The following is a 20,861-nucleotide window of genomic DNA, read 5'->3' as shown; positions in this document are numbered from 1 at the left end:
TCCTCAGGTGTTTCAAGAGTTAGTCTGGAAATGGGGCCTGGCAGATCTGATTCTGATAGCATCCAGACACAACCACTTGGTTCCAAGATTCTGCGCAAGAACCAGAGTTTCTCTGGCTGGAGGTATTGTCCATGAGGTGGGATTCCTGTTTAGGATATCACTTTCCACTAATTCCGATGATTCCATTGGTTCTTAAGTGAGTACTGTTGGAAGGTTTTCAGATCATTCTGGTGGCACCAAATTGGCTCGGTTGGCTCTGATTCGCCAACATCTTGCTTCTGTTGGAAGGGTCAGGCTGGGCTTTTCCTCTCAGGCCAGATCTTTTCAGTCAAGAACCATTTATACCATCCGGGCTTACATCGGCTGGCTTTAAAGGTGTGGCTGTTGAAGCCAACCTCTGGCAGTCGAGGAGGTTCTCTTCCAGGGTAGTGGAGACCCTCATAAAGGCTCGGAAACCGGTATCAGCTAAGATCTATCACAAGGTGTGGAGGATCTATGTACTGTAGAGAAGAAGTGTCATAACCCTACCTTTTTCAGATTAACCATTTTCTAGCCTTTCTTTAAGATCGGTTAGAGATGGGACTAAGACTGAGTTCTTTGAGGGTTCAGGTCTCTGACTTTCTATTTTCTTTCAGCGCTGGTTGGCTTTCCTCCCTGACATTTGTACTTTCCTTCAGGGGGTTATTCATGGTCAGCCTCCCAACGTTCCTCCATTGGCCCTGTGGGATTTGAACCTCATTATTGAGATTGTTCAGCGGCATCCATTCGAACCTGGAGTCGGCTGATCTGCGTTTCTTGACGTGGAACGTGGTGTTTTTGCTGGCCATTGCATCCACTCAACGTGTGTTGGAGCTTGGAGCCTTGTCCATTAGGGTTCTTTATCTGGTATTCCATGAGAATAGGACGGTTCATAGGACCGTACCTACTTGTTTGCCTAGGGTGGTTCCTGGTTTTTATTTAAATCATGAGATAGTGGTTCCGGCCTTTAGGGAAAGGGATTGCTTCTTCTGGGCCTTCTTCCTCTGTTAGTCTGGACGTGGTCCGGGCTTTACGGGTTTTTGTGGACAGGACTTCTGCTGGTTACAGGACTGACTCTCTTTTTGTTCTTTACGAATTTTATAGGAGAGGTTGGCCGCCCAACAAGCAGACCATTGCTCGTCGGATAAGATCTATGATTAAGCTTGCTTATATGTGTAGAAATCTACCTGTGCCTCAGGTTCTCACGGTGCATTCTACCTGTGCGGTGGGGGCTTCCTGGGCTGCTTGCCATGGAGCATCTGCAGAGCTGCTGGGTAGGGCGGCGACCTGGTCCTCAGTTCATATCTTTAAGAGGTTTTGCCAGTTCAACAATTTTGCGTCTGCAGACGTCAGTTTCGGACGCAGTGTTTTACGGGCTAGTAGTCCAGAGAGTTCTCTCCCTTAGGGTCTACTTTATAAGGTTCCCATGGTAGCAGTGTCCCCCGGAGTGGATGAAAGAGAAAAAAAGATTTTTGTACTTACGTTAAATATTTCTCCGATTCCATCTGGGGGACACTGCGTTCCCTACCTTTTGCTGTTCTACGATTAGTTATGTTGTTGAACCCTTTTCTTGGGACTTTAGTATTACTGAGGTCTGTGGGGTTGCAGAGGGAGGAGTCGGCAGCAAACTTAGTTGTTAACTATTTAAGTGCCAACTCCATGCGCCCTCATACAACCCCATGGTAGCAGTGTCCCCCAGATGGAATCGAGAAAGAGATTTAACTTAAGTACAAAAATCTTGTTTTGAAGGGACCAAAAGTAGTTGGTCTGTTTTGTTATTTCTTTATCAATTAAGCAGGCAAAAGAACTGGAGTTAATTCCAAGAGTGGTATTTGCATTTGGAAACTGTTGCTGTAAAATCACAACATGGGGTCAAATGAGTTCTCAATGCAAATTAAACAGGTCATCCTTAGGCTGGAAAAAATAGCCATCAAACAGATAGCAGAACCTTAGGAATGGGCAAATCAACAGTTTGATACATTTTAAGAAAAAAAGATGCACTGGTGAGCTTGGCAATACAAAAAGATCTGGACATCCATGGAAGGCAACAGTGGTGGATGATCGCAGCATCCTTTCCATGGTAAAGAAAAACCCCTCCACAACAGCCTAGAAAAATACTCCTGGAGATAGGCATATCCAAGTCTACCATAAAGAGAAGTCTTCATGAGAGCAAATACAGAGGGTTCACCAAAAGGTGCAAACCATTCTTGTAAGACTCAAAAATAGAAAGGTCATATTAGACTTTGCCAATAAAACTTTACTAAAAAAAAGCCAGCCCAGTTCTGGAACAGCATCCTTTGCACAGATGAAACTGTACCAGAATGATGGGAAGGAAAAATTATGGAGAAGACTTGTAATGGCTCATGATCTGAAGCATACTACATCAACAGCAAAACACAGTGGAGGCAGTGTCATGGCATGGGCATGTATGGCATCGGGTCACTAGTGTTTATTGATGATGTGACTGCAGCTGCCAGATGAATTCTAAAGTGTATATGGATATAATATCTGCTCACATTCAGCAAACTTGAAAACACACTGTCGAAAGCAACCCAGGAATTTAAGGCAAAGAAGTGGAATGTTCTGCAATGGCCGAGTCAATCACCTTAACTCAACCCGATCGAACCTGCACATCACTTGCTTTGCTGAAGCCAAAACTAAAGGCAGAAAGACCCACCAACAAGCAACACCTGAAGAAAGCTGCAGTCAAAGCCTAGCAAAGCATACCAAAGGAGGAAACCCAGCATATGGTGATGTCCATGGGTCCCAGACTTCAGGCAGTCATTGCCTGCAAAGGATTTGTGACAAATTATCAAAAATGAATATTTTTATTTGATTATGTTAATTTGTCCAATAACATTTGAGACCCTGAATATAGTGCACTGTGTATAAAAATGGTTGCAATTCCTAAACATTTCATACCATATTTTTAATTTCACATCCATTGTGGCATACAGAGCGAAAATGATGTCACTGTCCAAATATCTTCATTATTTTGCAAAATATATAACTGACTGTAAAATATTGCAAAAATAAGCACTTCAAATGGGCGCTAATGTTAAGCACATAATATATCAAAAATATGTGACATGTATGTTATATAATAAAAATGTCACATCACATAGAGTATCCTAAAATTGTCACATGGGTGTATATATTGGAGGTAGTCAACAATATATAAGCTCAAAAAGAGTATTGTAAAATGTAAATATAAAGTCTGATACCAACATATATTGTCCCACAAATGGAAGCATTAGCAATGAGTCGGATTGAACATCAGTGGTCAGTTCATAGGATAAAGATGGATTTTTCTCCTATGTATAGTCTTGTTTCTTCTCCATATTCATCATATCAAAACATGTAAAGAAAGAAAGATATAAAAAATTCCATAGTGTGTTATCCTTCATAGGAGTTTTATTAAAAATATAAAATATAAAACATCAAAGATATGGATCCTGAACAAGTGAAAATTGGCTGCTTACCAAAGCAAGCTGGCAATCTGTGCACATAACAAGATCTTTGAACTGGATTATCCCTGAGGAAAAACGGCTCCCCAAAATGGATTGGCAGTCACAATCATACACCAACGCGTTTCGACCCACTGGTGGTATTTTTCAAGGTGCATCTTGAAAAAGACCCCCAGTGGGTTGAAAAGTGCATGGTAAGCGCTGCAGTATGGCATTTATTTCTGTTGGTCCATTTTGGATAAAGCGGGTCCCTTTCCTGACGTATGATGCCCAGTGGAAGTCACAGCAGACAAAGCACCACAGCCAAGTTGAAAGACCTCCAAGATGTAAGTAATACTCTTATGGAGTCATAATCACTTGGAAGGGACACTAGACCTTGTCTATGCAAGTCTTGGGGTAGCTTGGGCGAAGTTTTAAAAATTAAATCTCCCAGCCTAGACTTGGTGCATGGACACCGAGTACAATTTTTGAAAGGTAGAGCACAGTCCAGGCTGATTCACATGAAAGATAAGTGAATCAACCTGGACTGGTTAAAGGAACGGTGGAATGGATTACCCCTGCCGACCTGGATGTGGTTTTTTTGAAGTGTTTATTAAAGTGCAGTGCAGTCCAGCAGATGGAAGATTCAGAAGCTTGTAGCACTTTTATACATGCAAACAATAAAAAGGTATGATTTTAGCAACTATATATCAGAACGAATATCGTACCACCCATTTTTGGATGGATGAGATAGAGGGAAGGGAGCGGAAACAGTACGGTTAGAATCATCAAAGAGAGGAAAAGGGAGATGAGAAGAAGGGGGAAATAAGTAAAGGGATAACCAGGGACCCCCAAACCTCAAGGATGCTAGTCACATACTCCAGGCACTGAACGTGCTAGACCCTACTAATGATTGATTGGAGAGTGGGAGGGGAAGACTGTTTCTAGTCAGCAGCAAGTGGACAGGTGGCCACTGTAAGAATATGTCAAATTAGCTATTTTTGGCGATGTGATGAGAAGGGGTAGACAAAACAATTTAGGTTCTAAGGGAATCATAATTATGAGAACTACAAAAATAAAATTCTTAATATCCATACAGAGACTAGCAAGTTTTGGACAACTCCACCACATGTGGAGAAATGTACCTTCTAAAGAACATCCTCACCAGCACCTGTTGGATGAGTTAGGAAGCATCTTTTTAAGATAGGAAGGGATATAATACCACCTAAATAATATTTTGTCTACATTCTTTTATCCTCTCACAAATTGAGCTGGAAGCAACACCTTCTCAGATCTCGGCCCAGTCTTCATCCAGAGACTCTCCCAGATCCCGCTCCCAGGCCAATTCATGTGGTGTCCCATACAGGCACTTTGTGAAATGTGAGTTTGGAGTATATTGTGGAAATCAGACTAGCTGATTTGAAGACATAGGGGGAAAATGGATAGGAAGGATTTGGAAAAGATATAGAAGTCTTGGGAGTATATTTATTTTGGTTGGTTTTATTCGGACAATCCAAGATATAAAGTGAAGGGGAAGTTAGGTCTGATATAAAGTTATGATGAAGCTAGGTCTGACTTTATTTGGGAGATTACGGGGGGAAAGTTGGCTTGAAAAATCTGATGGTAGCACTTGGTTATAAATACTCCCAAATGCCTGATTATTTTCAAGTCGCCAATTGAATGGGAAGATATATTCTAGTGATGTCTTGTCTGGTTAAGAAATCGAAAAGTCCAAGGGCTAGATTTACTAAGCTGTGGGTTTGAAAAAGTGGGGATGTTGCCTATAGCAACCAATCAGATTCTAGATGTCATTTTGTAGAAAGTACTAAATAAATGATAGCTAGAATCTGATTGGTTGCTATAGGCAACATCCCCACTTTTTCAAACCCGCAGCTTAGTAAATCTAGCCCCAAGACTTCTTTTTCATCGGGATAAATCTTATATTTTCGAAAAATGACTGTACAATTCGAGTTCGGTCACAATGGGGGGAGGGAGTGAAGCACATTAGCTAAAGTTAACAATACATCATCCGCATATAAAGCCAACTTATGCTCCCTGGAACCTACATAAATGCCTTAAATCTCTTTGTTAGGGGCAACCTTGACGTGTGCCATTGGAAATCCCGAATGAAGTTGAAGTCATACCATTAACAGAGACAGTGGCAGAAGAGGAGCGATATAAGGCTGAGATTCCATGTAGGAATTTGAAAAAGAAGTCCATCGACCTAAGGGCCCCGAACATGAATAGCCAGGATATTTGATCAAACGCCTTTTCAGCGTCCAATAACATAATCGGGTAAGGAATTTTACTGTCACAAATGGAGTGTATCAGGTCATATGCCCTCCTGGTGTTATCAAGGGCCTGTCTCCCAGGGATAAATCCCACCTAATCAGGAATGATTACAGTTGGTAGAAGGGGATTTAACTTACTGTCCGTTATTTTAGTGTAGAGTTTACATAAAGTTGGGAAAGCGATTTATAGCTAGAGCAGTGCAAATAGTCTACCCTGTGCTTCAGGATCGTTGTTATACTTGCTAAAATTGTGGCCAAGACTTTAAAAAGTCGGTTAAGTGGGGAGCTAGGATTTGTTTTATAATACTGGGCCAGGGACAGGGATCCTATGGATTTCATATCAGCCAAAGGTCTTGTCTTGTGTGATATCAGCATTTAAAGAGGATAGTTGGGCTAGAGTAAGTTTGGGAAGAGGAGCACCAGCCAAATGCGCCTCCACATCACCGCAAGTAAGGTCCTCTTGAGCTGGTGGGTTTGGGAGATTATAAGGTGTGGCACAGAATTTTCTAAAGCAATATAAAACGTTTACGATTTCATCCGGGTCAATCAGATTATGGGCAAGTTTCTGGCGTAACTTTCGAGCCAGCATAGAGTCAGCCTTGACAGCTTTATCATAGAAGTGCTGCTGGAGTTTCTGCAAGACGGAAGTTTGCAGAATGCCGTGTTGACCTCTTTCAGGGGGTTTTGTCATAACAGCTTTTATTTGAGGATCAATTTCAATCTCTGCTGTAGAGAAAGAATTAGCAGTGTGAAAATGCTCTGGTTGTAGCGGGCTTGGTTTACTTTTAGCATCCAATAAATTGGCTAAGGAGCCTTGCGTTAGTTTTTTATTCCTCTGAGACATCGGCGGATGAGTCATGGAGTAGTCACTTTGTAAGCACCTAGAAAGCCGAACAACCTTCCATGGAGGAGTGAGAAAAAAGGGAGGGGGGGGGGGGCTACACAGATTTTTATAGGGGCATGAGATAGGCCACCAGGTCCCAAGTTGGCAAGATTCACATGGCGCTGCCTGAGTAACTTGACTGGTATAGAATTACTAAAGTTCAGTGGAACAGTGTCAGAGGAGAACCACCAGGTGGCAGCAGTGGTTCACAGTCAAAGGGAATTACATAGATGCCTATTAGATGGTGAGGATAGGCTAGAAGTGTGCGCTTTAAAAAAGAGGGTTATTGAGTCCATTGAAGTGATCCCCCTCAGGGCAGCATAGTAGATTAGCGTAGCCCTGTAAAAAATTTAAATTCAAAGGAGCGGGCAGGCTCATGCTGGGGATCCTAGGAGCAACAATCAAGCTGGGGAGCCAGAGACAGGCTCATTGATCCACTGCACATCATTCAGGAAGAAAGCAAGAGTCAAATTGGCTCATCCATGGAGGAGGGGACATCACCCATGCCAGGAGACATTGGCACCTCTGGTCAAACTGAGGTGGTGAGAGTTCAATTGGGGGAGTGATTGTGGTGGGCAGAGGGTCTCTTCAGGGCATGGCAGCGCCCCCAATATCTCAGCGGCAGCTGGGTGAAAGCAGAGCATAGAGTCAGAGGCCAGCAGAAAGCCGGGTCAGCAACACCACTATAGATCTGGGATCCGTCACAGAGCACCTGCATGCAGCAGGAGTCCCAAAATATAGTGGCCCGAGTCTCTTAACTCTGCAGAAGCACTTAATATTAGGGAGTGTCGGGCGCTAACTTGGTCCTCCTCTGCAGTGTCCCCAGGCCGAGGCACCGATGGATGTCCTTTCCAGCTGGACTGCACCCGTGGCCATTACACTGGACTGCCGCGGACCACGTCACATAAGAGGAATGCCCCACACAGCTGAGCTGAGTTGCTGCGGGACTGCTGTCGATAACTGAGCTGATCTTTAGGCCTTTGCAGTAATGGTGGAAGGAAGAAAACGCGGACCACAGCTTTGGTAGAAGGAGGGGAATGCCAGCTCGGGGGCCACTTAAGGATCCCCAGAGAATCGGGGTACAGTGCAGTGGAGTAGGAGTCGGTTCAACTGCAAATAATCCCTGCTGGGTGAGGATTATTGGTGGTCCTCATACGGAGCCCAGTGAAGATATGTCCGACGACATAAGCTATCAGGCCATACCCCGCCAACCTTTGTGTGTTAAACATCATATAAAGTGCAAATATGCCCCAAGTGTATATTGCCTTCAAGACCATAAAGTGTGTGTGTGTGTGTAACGGCTCTAAGAGCCGTTACTGTGAGACGCCTATACTGGCTGCATTCCGGTGAACTGCTGCTACGAGCTGACATTCTCATCCATCCCTGGCTGTCCTGCATTGAGCCCAGCGTCCTGAGTTAGTGATCTGCTGATACAGGATACTGACCCAGAGTAAGAGTTCAGGAAGATCCAGCAAAGAGGTGCTGCAGTAGCTACATACCATCCAGAATCAAACGGTCTCAGGTGCTGGTGAAGGAGCCTGGTGGTGACAGCAACTACTCGGCTACAAGTGGGAGCACCACGTCTGTGTGAAGTTGACATTTATAGACGGTGATTGTGTGGTTACCTAGCAGGACAAGTAGAAGAGATCAATAACGGCAGGTTACTGACAGTAAGCAAGACCCCAAAATCTTTTGAAAGCTTGGGAAAGTAGGTCCAACCAGTTCCAATCATTATTACCAATACTCACCTGCTGTCCATAATTTCAACATACACAGGTCAATGTGCAGCTCTATGGACTTCAGACATCATGGTGAAAAACATAGGTTTCTATGGGAAATTTAATTTAGAATGGAGATGCACATTAAATTAATGAAATCTAAGTGTACAGAACTTTATCTGCTTATTTAGAGAAATTGTAGCATGCTCATATTTTAAAATTGCGAATCAGCATAATCTAAGTAAATGAATAAAATGTAATCCGTTATGGAAGGCAGGAAGTATAAAGGCTATATTCACATAAATTAAATATAAAGGGACTGATGCACGTTCGGTCTGAAGCATGGCCATATCTTGCATGAAAAAGCTCTGTGTATGCTCAGAAACAGCCCGTAGGCCAATAAACACAATTGCATGCAATTCATGTCCGAAGGCAAAAGATACCTCCTACTGCCTAGCAGTACACCCAGATTCAAATCTAAACACAACTTGAGAGCCGCTTAGATTTGAAAACAGGCGGAATTATACTCACATTACGTGCTCTTTTTTAAACTGCAACTTGCGTTCCTATTTGAATGAGGCCAAACATGTCTACACAAACTTATTGAAATTGCAGGTGTTTGGATGTGATTGTGATGTGATATCTGTCAGGAACTGGTCACTCCCTGCATGTGACACCAATCTCCTGTATTCTGCACATGTCTGGGGTAGGGTGGTAAGACTGAAGCCATTTCTCATAAAATGATCAAAGCCTGTCTAATGTTTACAAAAATACATTCAATGACCCAAAACCATGTGGGAAAATGTCTTATGGTCTGATGAGACCAAGGTTGAATATTTTGGCAACACAGCTCAACACCCAAAGAATACCATACCTACTGTGAAGCATGATGAAGCCAGTATCATGGTTTGGGGCTGATTCTATTCCGCTAGGACAGGGGCTCTAATCAACACAGAGGGCATAATGAGTCGCCAAAACTTGCTGTTCTCTCTCCGAAAGTTGAAGAGTAGGAGGAATTCACCTTCCAAAATGATAACGATCCAAGCACACATCCAAGTCAGCCAGGGAATCACAGGATCAGTCTTGGAGTGACCCATTCAGAGCCCAATCCCAGTGAAAATCTGTGGAATGACCTAAAGAGGGCTGTGCACAGGAGATCCTCTCAATTTGATAGACCATGAACTTTTTTTTTTTTTTTTTACAATTGCAAAGTCCTGGTGTGGGGAGTTGATAGAGACTTATTCAAAAAGACTCGCTGCTATAATAAAAGCAAACGGTTTTACTGCAAAGCATTAGTTTAGGTGGTATGTATACGTATGTAACTGGGCTAGTATAGCTTTTTAGTTTCACTTCTTTTTCCCCCAAAAAATTCTATTTGTTTTTCGCTTCAATTTTGTTGGTTGCAAAGTCACACTAAAGGTGGAAAAATGTCTGACATAATTTATTTTGATTTCAGGTTTTACATCACCAACACCTGCATTTTAATATGGATGTGTAGACTTTTTATATACACCGTATATGTGCTTAAAAGTATTTTGAAAACAAGACGCTTGCGTTAGATGCATTTTTAATATGTGTTTTTTCAGTTATAGTATCTATTTGAACATCATACGAAAAGCACACAATAACATTTTTGTACACATTCCCCAGACCAAGTGGCTGGACTCAACAATGTCAATGTAGATAGTTAAAGCTTGGGGCGTGAGGTGGCAGAGATCTGGTCATTCACAATTTTATTTACTTTACCATCATCTTTTCCCACTTTGTCCATTTTATCTACTCTGGCATCTCATCTTTTTGCACTTCTCCACCTTCGTAAAAAACAAATAAATAACCCAGCCATTAATGTCATTTTTCTGTCTGTCAGCAACAACTTGTACACACGGATGTTTGTGAGTCATCTGTTCTGCGTTGTAATGAGGTGAAACAAGCGTGTATGTAAATGCTCCAAAGGTTAGGGATCACTGATCCATTTGGTGAGTGAGACCTCTGTACACACAATGAAAGCATCACAGCCTTTGGCTTCCTATCAATGCTACAAGCAGCAATGCCTTGCGTTCAAAGTTGTCCGGTTTTCATTATGAATACACAATGAAGCATTTGCATACCTACTTGAAAGCACCTTGGCATGACACAACTCATACGCATATACAAAGCCTTCTGATAGTAGAGAACAGGGTGACACGTTGGATTTTTATCAGATGTTATGTTGTTATATAAAAAGAAATGGTGTGACTGGATCACTTATAAATAACTTATGGTATAAATTTATTCAAGGGAAATAGCGTGGGGCACTTATTATACGATTGCAAATGTACTTATTTTTGATATTGTAGGTATGTTGCGTAATCAGTGGCGCTTTATAACTAAATGGTGATGATGGTAATGATGTTGGTAAAAGAGAAATCTTTATTTCTGAGACCAGGGGAACAAATTTGTTTGTTTTATCTTTGCTAGAGGAATGCATGAGGTATATATCTGATACAATAAGCTTTTGTGGAGGAAGTCTTTTGTGTACCGTGATGTGGAGAAATGACTTGTTTGGGATTTTGTACCTTTCTTTGGGAATGTGTATTCTGCGACTGTCTGAAGAAAGCACCCATGGTAATCTCATGTTAATTAGACCTTTTGATGTGTGAAGATCTAGCACCTGAAGGTTTAATTAGACTGCTGTTAAATTTCCTGTGTCCAAACTAAGATGCAGGAAATCACAGCAAGTTTTAGGATATCACAGATAAGTGTAAATAATGTTAGCTTTGCATTGCATGTAAATCCATGTTTGGGTAAACAAATTGCATCCCGATTTTAAAAATAGGTCCGATTTCAGGAGGATGACTTAGCCTTAGAGGCTGTGTTCAAATCTGTATAAAAAAATCACTGTCTTGTGTTGAAAACTTTTCTTCCATCTGACCTGATCACTGGTACCTTCAATCAGTGTGACTGCAAATAAACATCATTTGCTTCAAAGACCTACTTGAAATGTCTTCCATGCTGAAAATCCTGTAACCTACAGATTAGATCCAATATCTAATCTTTTCCCGGCTGTTTCTGAGGTTTCGACCCAGCATCCAGTACCACCGCTCTGCCGCTACCCAGCAGCCCTGGCCAGTGCGATAGGCCAGGGGGGGAATCGATCCACAGCATCCCTGATCCATAGTAAGAGGCCAAGAGTACCAGCCCAGGTACACCAGTAACGGGGTACATTAGCAGCGTCAGTTATCCAGAAGATGCCGGTAAATGAGTCCAGTGGTTGCAGCATTTGTAAGCCCCTCCTACTGCGGTGAGAGGACGCATTTGGGATAACAAAAGGGAACGGTGGCAAAGTAAGCCCAGCCGGTTCCCAGCAGCAACAGACAGGGTGGCATAGGCGGTTCATCCTGTCACAGAAGGGTATCACAAGAAAATTACTTGCACAGACTTTCTACTCAATCGTGCAAGAGATAAATTAAATATTAAGCTGTGCAATTAATATCTGCAGACAAGTAAAATGTCTGAACCCAACAATACTTTCACGCTACTTTACAAGTTTCCACATGAATAAGGGTGTTTTATTATAAACCACCACCACATCTTATTCAGAATTACAAAATATTTATTGTATTATTGCATGAAACAAGATGGCACTTAGTACATTACCCGCAAGAAATGGCAAAGTGGGTTTGACATGCAAAGAGTATGAATATGACGACTTTACTGCGACTTATGGCTGCTCTGCATTCCTACTGGCTCTCTGTATTTGTGATGGCTTGCTGTGATAATTGAAACTGGTTAAGGATTGGCTTCTACGCACATTACCTAGATATTAAAACATCAACATGAAGTACTATGAATTTTGGCCTAAGAACTTGTTATATCTGTTTGCATACATTACTCTCATACTACATGAGGCTGGCACTATGATTTGTTGTCAACTGGGTAAAGGATGGAGCTTTCCTCTATATCTCTGTCAGATCATCATTAAAATACAAGTGTATGCTGGCTGTATATAGATCTGAATCTATCTTAAGCTCATCGAATTCCTCATCTTCATCCTGCACCCCGTTCTCCTCCAGTGTTACGTCCATGTTCAGAGGAACTCCACAATATTTCCAGGTGTAGCTGGCTGCATGGGCATTATATGGCAGGTAACGATGGAGAATCTCCCATATAGTCTCCTCAGAACACACCTGCAATAAACATAGATGAAAGGATAGAATGCCTTATACTTCCTATTTGTCACCCTGCATGGGGAGGACAGACTCATAGCTCCCTTCTGTCTGTGTCACACTGCATGGGGAGGACAGACTCATAGCTCCCTTCTGTCTGTGTCACCCTGCATGGGGAGGACAGACTCATAGCTCCCTCCTGTCTGTTTGGGAGCGACAAACCTGTAGCTCCTGCCTGTGTACCAGGTTGTAATTTTTTACCTACCTCTAGAATGTGCTCCTGGGATGTTAGGGTGTTAATGATACGAATGATCCTGGTTTTAGAAGACAAGTTGCCAATCTCGTAAGAGGGATCCCGCCACCAGGGACGCCCAAAGTCAGTGTCCCAGTCTGAACAAGGTAAGGAGGGGGACACATGGAGAAAACGCCCCTGAGGTGTGTAGTATTTCAAGCAGCCAGTTTGTGGATCTATGTGAGTCTTGATCTATGGACAAAGAGACAATTTGAAGTCCACAAAAGGAGTTTAAGCAAGGAGTGAGGTGGTAGCAAAACACAATAAATGTACAGTATAAAGTACATAGACAAGAGCCACTGATCTTGGATAACTGCATAAGACCTATCGCCATAACGATAAATGTATAATTTAAAACTATAATACCACCTCTATCATGATGACATGCAAATCTATCTTTTGTCCCCTGACCTCTCTTCCGCCTTCCTAACCCAGGTATCTAGCTGTCTCTCTGCTGTCACTACCTGGATGTCACAGCGCTTCCTGAAACTCAAGATCTCCAAATCAGAGCTCATCATCTTTCCCCCTGCAAATGTTGCTATCCCTCCCAATATCGCCCTTCTTTATTGGCTCCCTATCCATTTCAGAATTTAGTTCAGGCTCCTTACCCTTACTTACAAAGCCCTTACCAACACTTCTCCCTATTAAATCTCTGACCTTTTCTCGAGGTACATACCTACCCAGCCACTCCCGCTCAGCCCTTGACCTCCGCCTCAATTCACCTCTCATTACCTCCTCCCATGCTTGCCTCAAAGACTTCTGCCATGCTGCCACTAAACTCTGGAACTCCCTATCCCATCTCATTCAACTCTCCCCCAACATTCAGTCGTTCAAACGCTCACTCAAAACTTACCTTTTCAAGCTCGCCTATACTACCACCTCCTAACCATTCTATCCTACAATCTCCATCTGTTCCCAGATGGTCCTACTGTCTCTCGCCACCCGTCCATCTAGAATGTAAGCTCTCGCTTATCCCACGTCTATTTACTGTCTGACTCCCTCGTTCGTCCTGTCACGTGTTTTACTGCACTCGGTGCGAGTCCCCATAGCATTACTCACACTCATCTGTGGTACGTATATGTATTAGCTCATCTATTTGTTACTTGCTTCTGTATCTGGCGCTACGGAATCTGTGGCGCCTTATAAATAAATAATAATAATAATAAGTGCTAGATACACTCTACTACAGGGTGTTTCTAGCAAGCTATTAGACACAGGATATGGGTTATATTTGCAAAATAGTCCCTTAGGGTCTCCAACTTCTAAAAAATAAATTTGTAATGGTGGGCTTATGCTTAAAGCTGGCAGAATAAAAGGAGATATATGCATTAACAAAACAAAATAATTACCTCTGAAATTTTTTATCATTTTGAACATTACGTGAAAGCCCACACCAAGAATATGAGATGCAGATTTGTCAGCAACGTAGACAATCTCAGAATTAGAAAACAGATCAGCAACAAAATGAGTAAGTTGTGTAGAGACACTTCAATGTGTAATCAGGTTGCCATTCGTCACTGTATTTTCAATTCTGCTGTGTTTTGTGGTTGACATGATGGGACAGGCAACTACAGATTCTGACCAACTCTGAACAAGGCAGATCTTTTACAGGACAAGGTTTGCTCTTCATTATTGTAAATGTTATAGCTGTTTACCCAGATTATAAGATTGTTAAATATAACAATTATATGGAAAAAGATAGGGGCAGTTTCAATTCCCTGCGTTGCTCTTTACAACAATGCGGCCACAGCATTATTACCATTACTACGGTAAAGAACAACATGGGGAATTGAATCTGCCTCATAGTGTTGGTATAGACAGGTCCATAACTGAGGAAGAAGGAGAGAGTCACTGTGAGTAATTCAATATGAGATGATAACGCTGTGCAATCAAAGTTTTTCAGCAGAAAGACCATAACTTCGAGGTGTACCCATCATCCCCACATGGTGGAGGCAGCCATTTTGTTGTCTGAACCCATATGTAGGAGAGCATAGCCTATACATACTGATTTAGATCTAAAAACTTCTTCTGCTGAGTAAAGTGACAGATATACTTAGAAAACAATCAATCCTCTAGTAATTTTCTATGTTGTTTTCTAATGGGTACTTACATCCCGAGTCTTGGGATTAAACCAGTGGCTGATGTCTTTCCCTGCAGCCTCGATGATTGGCTTCAATAAAATGTCACCTGACGGAACATAAGACAGAAAGACTGTGGTGTAGTAGCATTATGCATAGACAGAGTGATAGTGTACCTGTAACTGGCAGCTTAATTATATGTGGATGATAATACTGCTGCCTTACAATAGCAACTCACTTTACCTAAACAGTAGCTTTTTTCACTACCCTATTTGTTCCCCTCACCTCTTAGATTGTAAGTGAGACAGAGGGGCAAATAGAAAATGTGGACGTATTGAAGCACAATGAAACCACAAGATAGAGGAGAAGTGTGGAGGGGAAAAAAAGGATAGAAGGGTCAGTGGTGCAGAAGAGGACGGGGCACAGGACAGCATGGAGAGGGCTAGGGGCACAAGAGAGTGGGGAGTGGGCAGGAGAGTGTGCAGAAGAGTGTGGAGAGGGCGAAGAAGAGGATGGGCAGCAGGAGAGAGTGGAGAGGGCTGGGGGCACAAGAGAGTGTGGAGAGGGCGCAGAGGAGGTCAGGGGGCACAGAACAGCATGGAGAGGGCTGGGGGCACAAGAGAGTGTGCAGAGGGCAGGGGAAGCAGGAGAGGGTGCAGAAGAGGACAGGGAGCGCAGGAGAGTGTGGAGAGGGCAGGAGAGGGTGCAGAAGAGGACAGGGAGCGCAAGAGAGTGTGGAGAGGGCGCAGAGGAGGACAGGGGGCACAGGACAGCATGGAGAGGGCTGGGGACACAAGAGAGTGTGGAGAGGGCAGGGGAAGCAGGAGAGGGTGCAGAAGAGGATGGGGCACAGGACAGCATGGAGAGGGCTGGGGGCACAAGAGAGTGTGGAGAGGACAGGGAGCGCAGGAGAGTGGAGAGGAGGACAGGGCACAGGACAGCATGGAGAGGGCTGGGGGCACAAGAGTGCGCAGAGGGCAGGGGAAGCAGGAGAGGGTGCAGAAGAGGACAAGGAGCGCAGGAGAGTGTGGAGAGGGCAGGGGAAGCAGGAGAGGGTGGAGAAGAGGACAGGGAGTGCAGGAGAGTGTGGAGAGGGCAGGGGGAGCAGGAGAGGGTGCAGAAGAGGACAGGGAGCGCAGGAGAGTGTGGAGAGGGCAGGGGGAGCAGGAGAGGGTGCAGAAGAGGACAGGGAGCGCAGGAGAGTGTGGAGAGGGCAGGGGAAGCAGGAGAGGGTGCAGAAGAGGACGGAGCGCAGGAGAGGGTGCAGAAGAGGACAGGGAGTGTGGAGAGGGCAGGGGGAGCAGGAGAGGGTGCAGAAGAGGACAGGGAGCGCAGGAGAGTGTGGAGAGGGCGAAGAGGATGGGGAGCAGGAGAGAGTGGAGAGGGCTGGGGGCACAAGAGAGTGTGGAGAGGGTGCAGAAGAGGACAGGGAGCGCAGGAGAGTGGAGAGAAGGACAGGGGGCACAGGACAGCATCGAGAGGGCTGGGGGCACAAGAGAGTGTGCAGAGGGCAGGGGAAGCAGGAGAGGGTGCAGAAGAGGACAGGGAGCGCAGGAGAGTGTGGAGAGGGCAGGGGAAGCAGGAGAGGGTGCAGAAGAGGACAGGGAGCGCAGGAGAGTATGGAGAGGCCAGGGGAAGCAGGAGAGGGTGCAGAAGAGGACAGGGAGTGCAGGAGAGGACAGGGAGTGTGGAGAGGGCAGGGGGAGCAGGAGAGGGTGCAGAAGAGGACAGGGAGCGCAGGAGAGTGTGGAGAGGGCAGGGGAAGCAGGAGAGGGTGCAGAAGAGGACAGGGAGGGCAGGAGAGGGTGCAGAAGAGGACAGGGAGCGCAGGAGAGTGGAGAGGGTGCAGAAGAGGACAGGGAGCGCAGGAGAGTGTGGAGAGGGCGAAGAGGATGGGGAGCAGGAGAGAGTGGAGAGGGCTGGGGGCACAAGAGAGTGTGGAGAGGGCGCAGAGGAGGACAGGGGGCACAGGACAGCATGGAGAGGGCTGGGGACACAAGAGAGTGTGGAGAGGGTGCAGAAGAGGACAGGGAGCGCAGGAGAGTGGAGAGAAGGACAGGGGGCACAGGACAGCATCGAGAGGGCTGGGGGCACAAGAGAGTGTGCAGAGGGCAGGGGAAGCAGGAGAGGGTGCAGAAGAGGACAGGGAGCGCAGGAGAGTGTGGAGAGGGCAGGGGAAGCAGGAGAGGGTGCAGAAGAGGACAGGGAGCGCAGGAGAGTATGGAGAGGCCAGGGGAAGCAGGAGAGGGTGCAGAAGAGGACAGGGAGTGCAGGAGAGGGTGCAGAAGAGGACAGGGAGTGTGGAGAGGGCAGGGGGAGCAGGAGAGGGTGCAGAAGAGGACAGGGAGCGCAGGAGAGTGTGGAGAGGGCATGGGAAGCAGGAGAGGGTGCAGAAGAGGACAGGGAGCGCAGGAGAGGGTGCAGAAGAGGACAGGGAGTGCAGGAGAGGGTGCAGAAGAGGACAGGGAGTGCAGGAGAGGGCAGGGGAAGCAGGAGAGGGTGCAGAAGAGGACAGGGAGTGCAGGAGAGTGTGGAGAGGGTGAAGAAGAGGATGGGGAGCAGGAGAGAGTGGAGAGGGCTGGGGGCACAAGAGAGTGTGGAGAGGGCGCAGAGGAGGACAGGGGGCACAGGACAGCATGGAGAGGGCTGGGGACACAAGAGAGTGTGGAGAGGGCAGGGGAAGCAGGAGAGGGTGCAGAAGAGTACAGGGAGCGCAGGAGAGTGTGGAGAGGGCAGGGGAAGCAGGAGAGGGTGCAGAAGAGGACAGGGAGCGCAGGAGAGTGTGGAGAGGGCAGGGGAAGCAGGAGAGGGTGCAGAAGAGGACAGGGAGCGCAGGAGAGTGTGGAGAGGGCAGGGGAAGCAGGAGAGGGTGCAGAAGAGGACAGGGAGCAGGAGAGAGTGGAGAGGGCGAAGAAGAGGATGGGGAGCAGGAGAGAGTGGAGAGGGCGAAGAAGAGGATGGGGAGCAGGAGAGAGTGGAGAGGGCGAAGAAGAGGATGGGGAGCAGGAGAGAGTGGAGAGGGCGAAGAAGAGGATGGGGAGCAGGAGAGAGTGGAGAGGGCTGGGGGCACAAGAGAGTGTGGAGAGGGCGCAGAGGAGGACAGGGGGCACAGGACAGCATGGAGAGGGCTGGGGACACAAGAGAGTGTGGAGAGGGCAGGGGGAGCAGGAAAAGGCAGGGGTGGGACAGGAGAGGGCTGGGGGTAGTGTCACCTCGGTGCTCTGTGGCCAGTTTGGTGAGGTCGTACACCTGGCCCAGGTAGGACACCCACAGGTCAGTGGGGGTGCTGTGCCGGGAGACCTCCCTGGGGGTGTAGTACGGAACTCTGGTAGGAGTCATGCTGACAGCTTCTCCTCAGCGTTACCCCGGCAACGGGACGCGCAAAGCTCCACTTCCGCCCTCCAGCTTCACTTCCGCGTTCCACGTGCTGTTTTGGGCTCATTTCCGCCATCTATCTACCCGGGGAGGTGCATGGGCGTGTCCTCTGACGTCACTCCACTCTCCATCGCCGCACTGCCTACTGGGAGCTGTAGTCCTGCTTCTATCCCAGAGTGCTGTTCGGTGTGGCTCATATCATGGCTGCTGTGCTGGAGGAGAATGGCTGCAGCCCCACTGCCGGGGTGAGTGTTTCTGTACAGTTCTGGCTCCCAGTATCCATTGCTGGGGGCGCAGTTCCCAGTATCCCTTCCATTGCTGGGGGTGGGGGTACTTCAATGAGAGGGTTACAGCCTAGACCCTCTCACATATGAATACTGGCAGATCTTACTTCCCACTTTTAAGTTGTTTTTCTTTTAATTTTATTGGTTTATTTTCATATGATTTACATCCTCCTGGAAGATCTCAGTTACAGCACTTTTGGCCACCCCACCCTGTATATGAACCTGTACCTGCCCAACCCCCCCCCCCCCCCCCTACCCAGGTTGAGATAATAATATCATACTTTCCTGTCTACCAGTGTCACCCTGCAGAGGGAGGGACAGACTCATAGCTCCCTTCTATCTGTATCACCCTGCAGGGGGGTGGGGGGGATTGGGGTGCAGAAAATGTTCCATCCTAGTGGTAATTGTGTCGCATTCCTTGTGTACTGCAATACAGAAACTGTTTTTAATACCCAACACTTACCCAAGCAAATTTGGGACAAAATAAGTCCAGGCCTCGTTCAGTGTAAACTGTGCCCGCTTTGACACAAAACATGCCATAATCCACCTAATTATGCCCACTTTCTGACAAAAGCCTAACCAGTTCCCTGTAAGCCCTCCCCTTTTGGGGTTCACTGTAAACAGGACAGCCAGGAGGAATGCTCTTTATACAGAATAAATAATAGGTTTTGTGTCCATCACCAGGATTCTGATGCGGAGGTGGGCGACACAGCCCGTCACAAGCTGGAATCTCTTCTGAACAGAAACATGAGGATAGAAATGACAGATGGGCGCTCTTTGATTGGCTGCTTTCTGTGCACAGATCGGGACTGTAACGTGATCTTGGGGTCAGCGCAGGAATTCCTCCGACCCTCAGGTGAGATCCTGTAAGACTGTGATAGAGAATCTGACATATCAACAGTTTCCTGTTATAACTCTTCCTCCCGTCCCGCAGACTCATTCCCCATCCGAGAGCCGCGTGTCCTGGGTCTGGCGATGGTTCCCGGTCATCATATTGTGTCTATACAGGTGGAGTTGGAGAGTGTCACCTCCCCCCAATACCTGTGACTTTCGGGGAGCAATGGGTGTGGAGGCTGCTAGTCGTTAGGCCTCTGTTGTATCTTTATGTGAATATATACACCCTCCTACCGCTGTGTCTCTTATCACTTGTTTCTAGATGTTTGTGTATAGTACGGTATGCATCCATTTTTCTATCCTTCCTAACAGTAAATTATTTTTTATTGCCTGTAATCTCTGTTCATTTATCTTCATTTTGGGCTTCAGGAGAGGCAAGAGGAGGTTTTATTTTGGTCTGATTGGGGAGGGGGGGGTGGGGCGTCGAGAGAAAGACCCTTCATCATCACCATTTATATAGCGCCTCGGATTCCGCAGCGCTGTACAGAGAACTCGCTCACATCAGTCCCTGCCCCATTGGGGCTTTGAGTCTAAATTCCCTAACACACACACACACACACAGACAGACTAGGGTCAATTTGATAGCAGCCAATTAACCTACCAGTATGGTTTTGGAATGTGGGAGGAAACTGGAGCACCCGGAGGAAACACACAAACACGAGGAGAACATACAAATTCCTTTCTTTATATCGTTTTTCTTTAAAATGTAGTGTAACCTGGCATGTTAGCCGCTATTATATCCAGGTTACCCTGGATCTGATAGTGCTGACAATATGGGTGGCAGTAGTTTTGGGGTTACACTCCGTTGCTTTAATAAACCCATGGGCTGAATCATGGACATTTATAATACATCAATTAATCTGATGCAATGAAAAATGATCAAATTTGGACTGGAGTTACACAATCCTCCCAGTTAATAAACTGTTAATATACAGCTGCCCATTTAGACAGAAAATTAAGCAAAAAAATTATTCCCTTGTATATGCATTGTGTGGAAGGTGGATTATGACTTTTTGAAGTTACTGCACTGGTTGCAGTACTGCAGATCTGCCACAAGATGGTGCCGCAGTTTGCATTGGGGGAGTTCAGATTCCTCAGCCTACGTGTTTCGGGCTTAATTTTACATGGTGTACACATTGTTTGAATACAACCCTGTGTGATATGATTGTTGTATACGTACTAGCAATGGGATTGCAAAGTTCAATAACTCGGACATTTCATCCCTTACCCTGTGGTTATCTGCGTCTTGTCCTCGAAGCAGCTGAGTGTTTATATTGTACTGGTAACATTTGTTCCTTTTCATTCACAAGTACAGTATGTGCTGACACTACAGATGAGCTCTGTTGCTGCATTTTTCTACCATCACAATTCAGTGTTATGCACACGTTATCTATTTTACAGATTCGTATTCTACGATTCACCCAAATGCCTCATCGT

The 20,861-nt window shown here is 45.8% G+C and overlaps 2 protein-coding genes and 1 long non-coding RNA gene across 4 annotated transcripts in view; 2 read left to right on the top strand and 1 right to left on the bottom strand.

The window, feature by feature from the left end:
* LOC142151107 (uncharacterized) overlaps positions 1-15,170 on the top strand; it is a 45,896-nt gene extending 30,726 nt beyond the window's left edge. The window contains exons 3-4 of one of the 2 annotated variants that reach the window (XR_012691143.1): positions 5,557-5,759; positions 14,181-15,170. This is a non-coding gene — a long non-coding RNA (uncharacterized LOC142151107). Of the gene's footprint in view, positions 1-5,556; positions 5,760-7,455; positions 8,206-14,180 lie in introns of those variants that run through there. The other variant, XR_012691142.1, reaches the window with a different exon arrangement.
* On the bottom strand, positions 11,928-18,342 carry CYB5D1 (cytochrome b5 domain containing 1). Its single transcript, XM_075206437.1, has 4 exons — positions 18,084-18,342; positions 14,904-14,980; positions 12,767-12,985; positions 11,928-12,522 (listed from the first exon to the last, which is right to left on the bottom strand). Exons 1-4 carry the CDS (start codon positions 18,208-18,210, stop codon positions 12,292-12,294), a joined length of 654 nt encoding a protein of 217 aa, XP_075062538.1. The 5' UTR covers positions 18,211-18,342; the 3' UTR covers positions 11,928-12,291.
* Positions 18,343-18,384: 42 nt separating this feature from the next.
* On the top strand, positions 18,385-19,760 carry NAA38 (N-alpha-acetyltransferase 38, NatC auxiliary subunit). Its single transcript, XM_075206438.1, has 3 exons — positions 18,385-18,491; positions 19,215-19,386; positions 19,465-19,760. Exons 1-3 carry the CDS (start codon positions 18,447-18,449, stop codon positions 19,575-19,577), a joined length of 330 nt encoding a protein of 109 aa, XP_075062539.1. The 5' UTR covers positions 18,385-18,446; the 3' UTR covers positions 19,578-19,760.
* The last annotated feature ends 1,101 nt before the right edge of the window (positions 19,761-20,861 follow it).

This window comes from Mixophyes fleayi, chromosome 4 (assembly GCF_038048845.1).
Source record: "Mixophyes fleayi isolate aMixFle1 chromosome 4, aMixFle1.hap1, whole genome shotgun sequence".
NCBI classification, from domain to species: domain Eukaryota; kingdom Metazoa; phylum Chordata; class Amphibia; order Anura; family Limnodynastidae; genus Mixophyes; species Mixophyes fleayi.
This window is presented reverse-complemented; position numbering and strand designations above follow the sequence as displayed.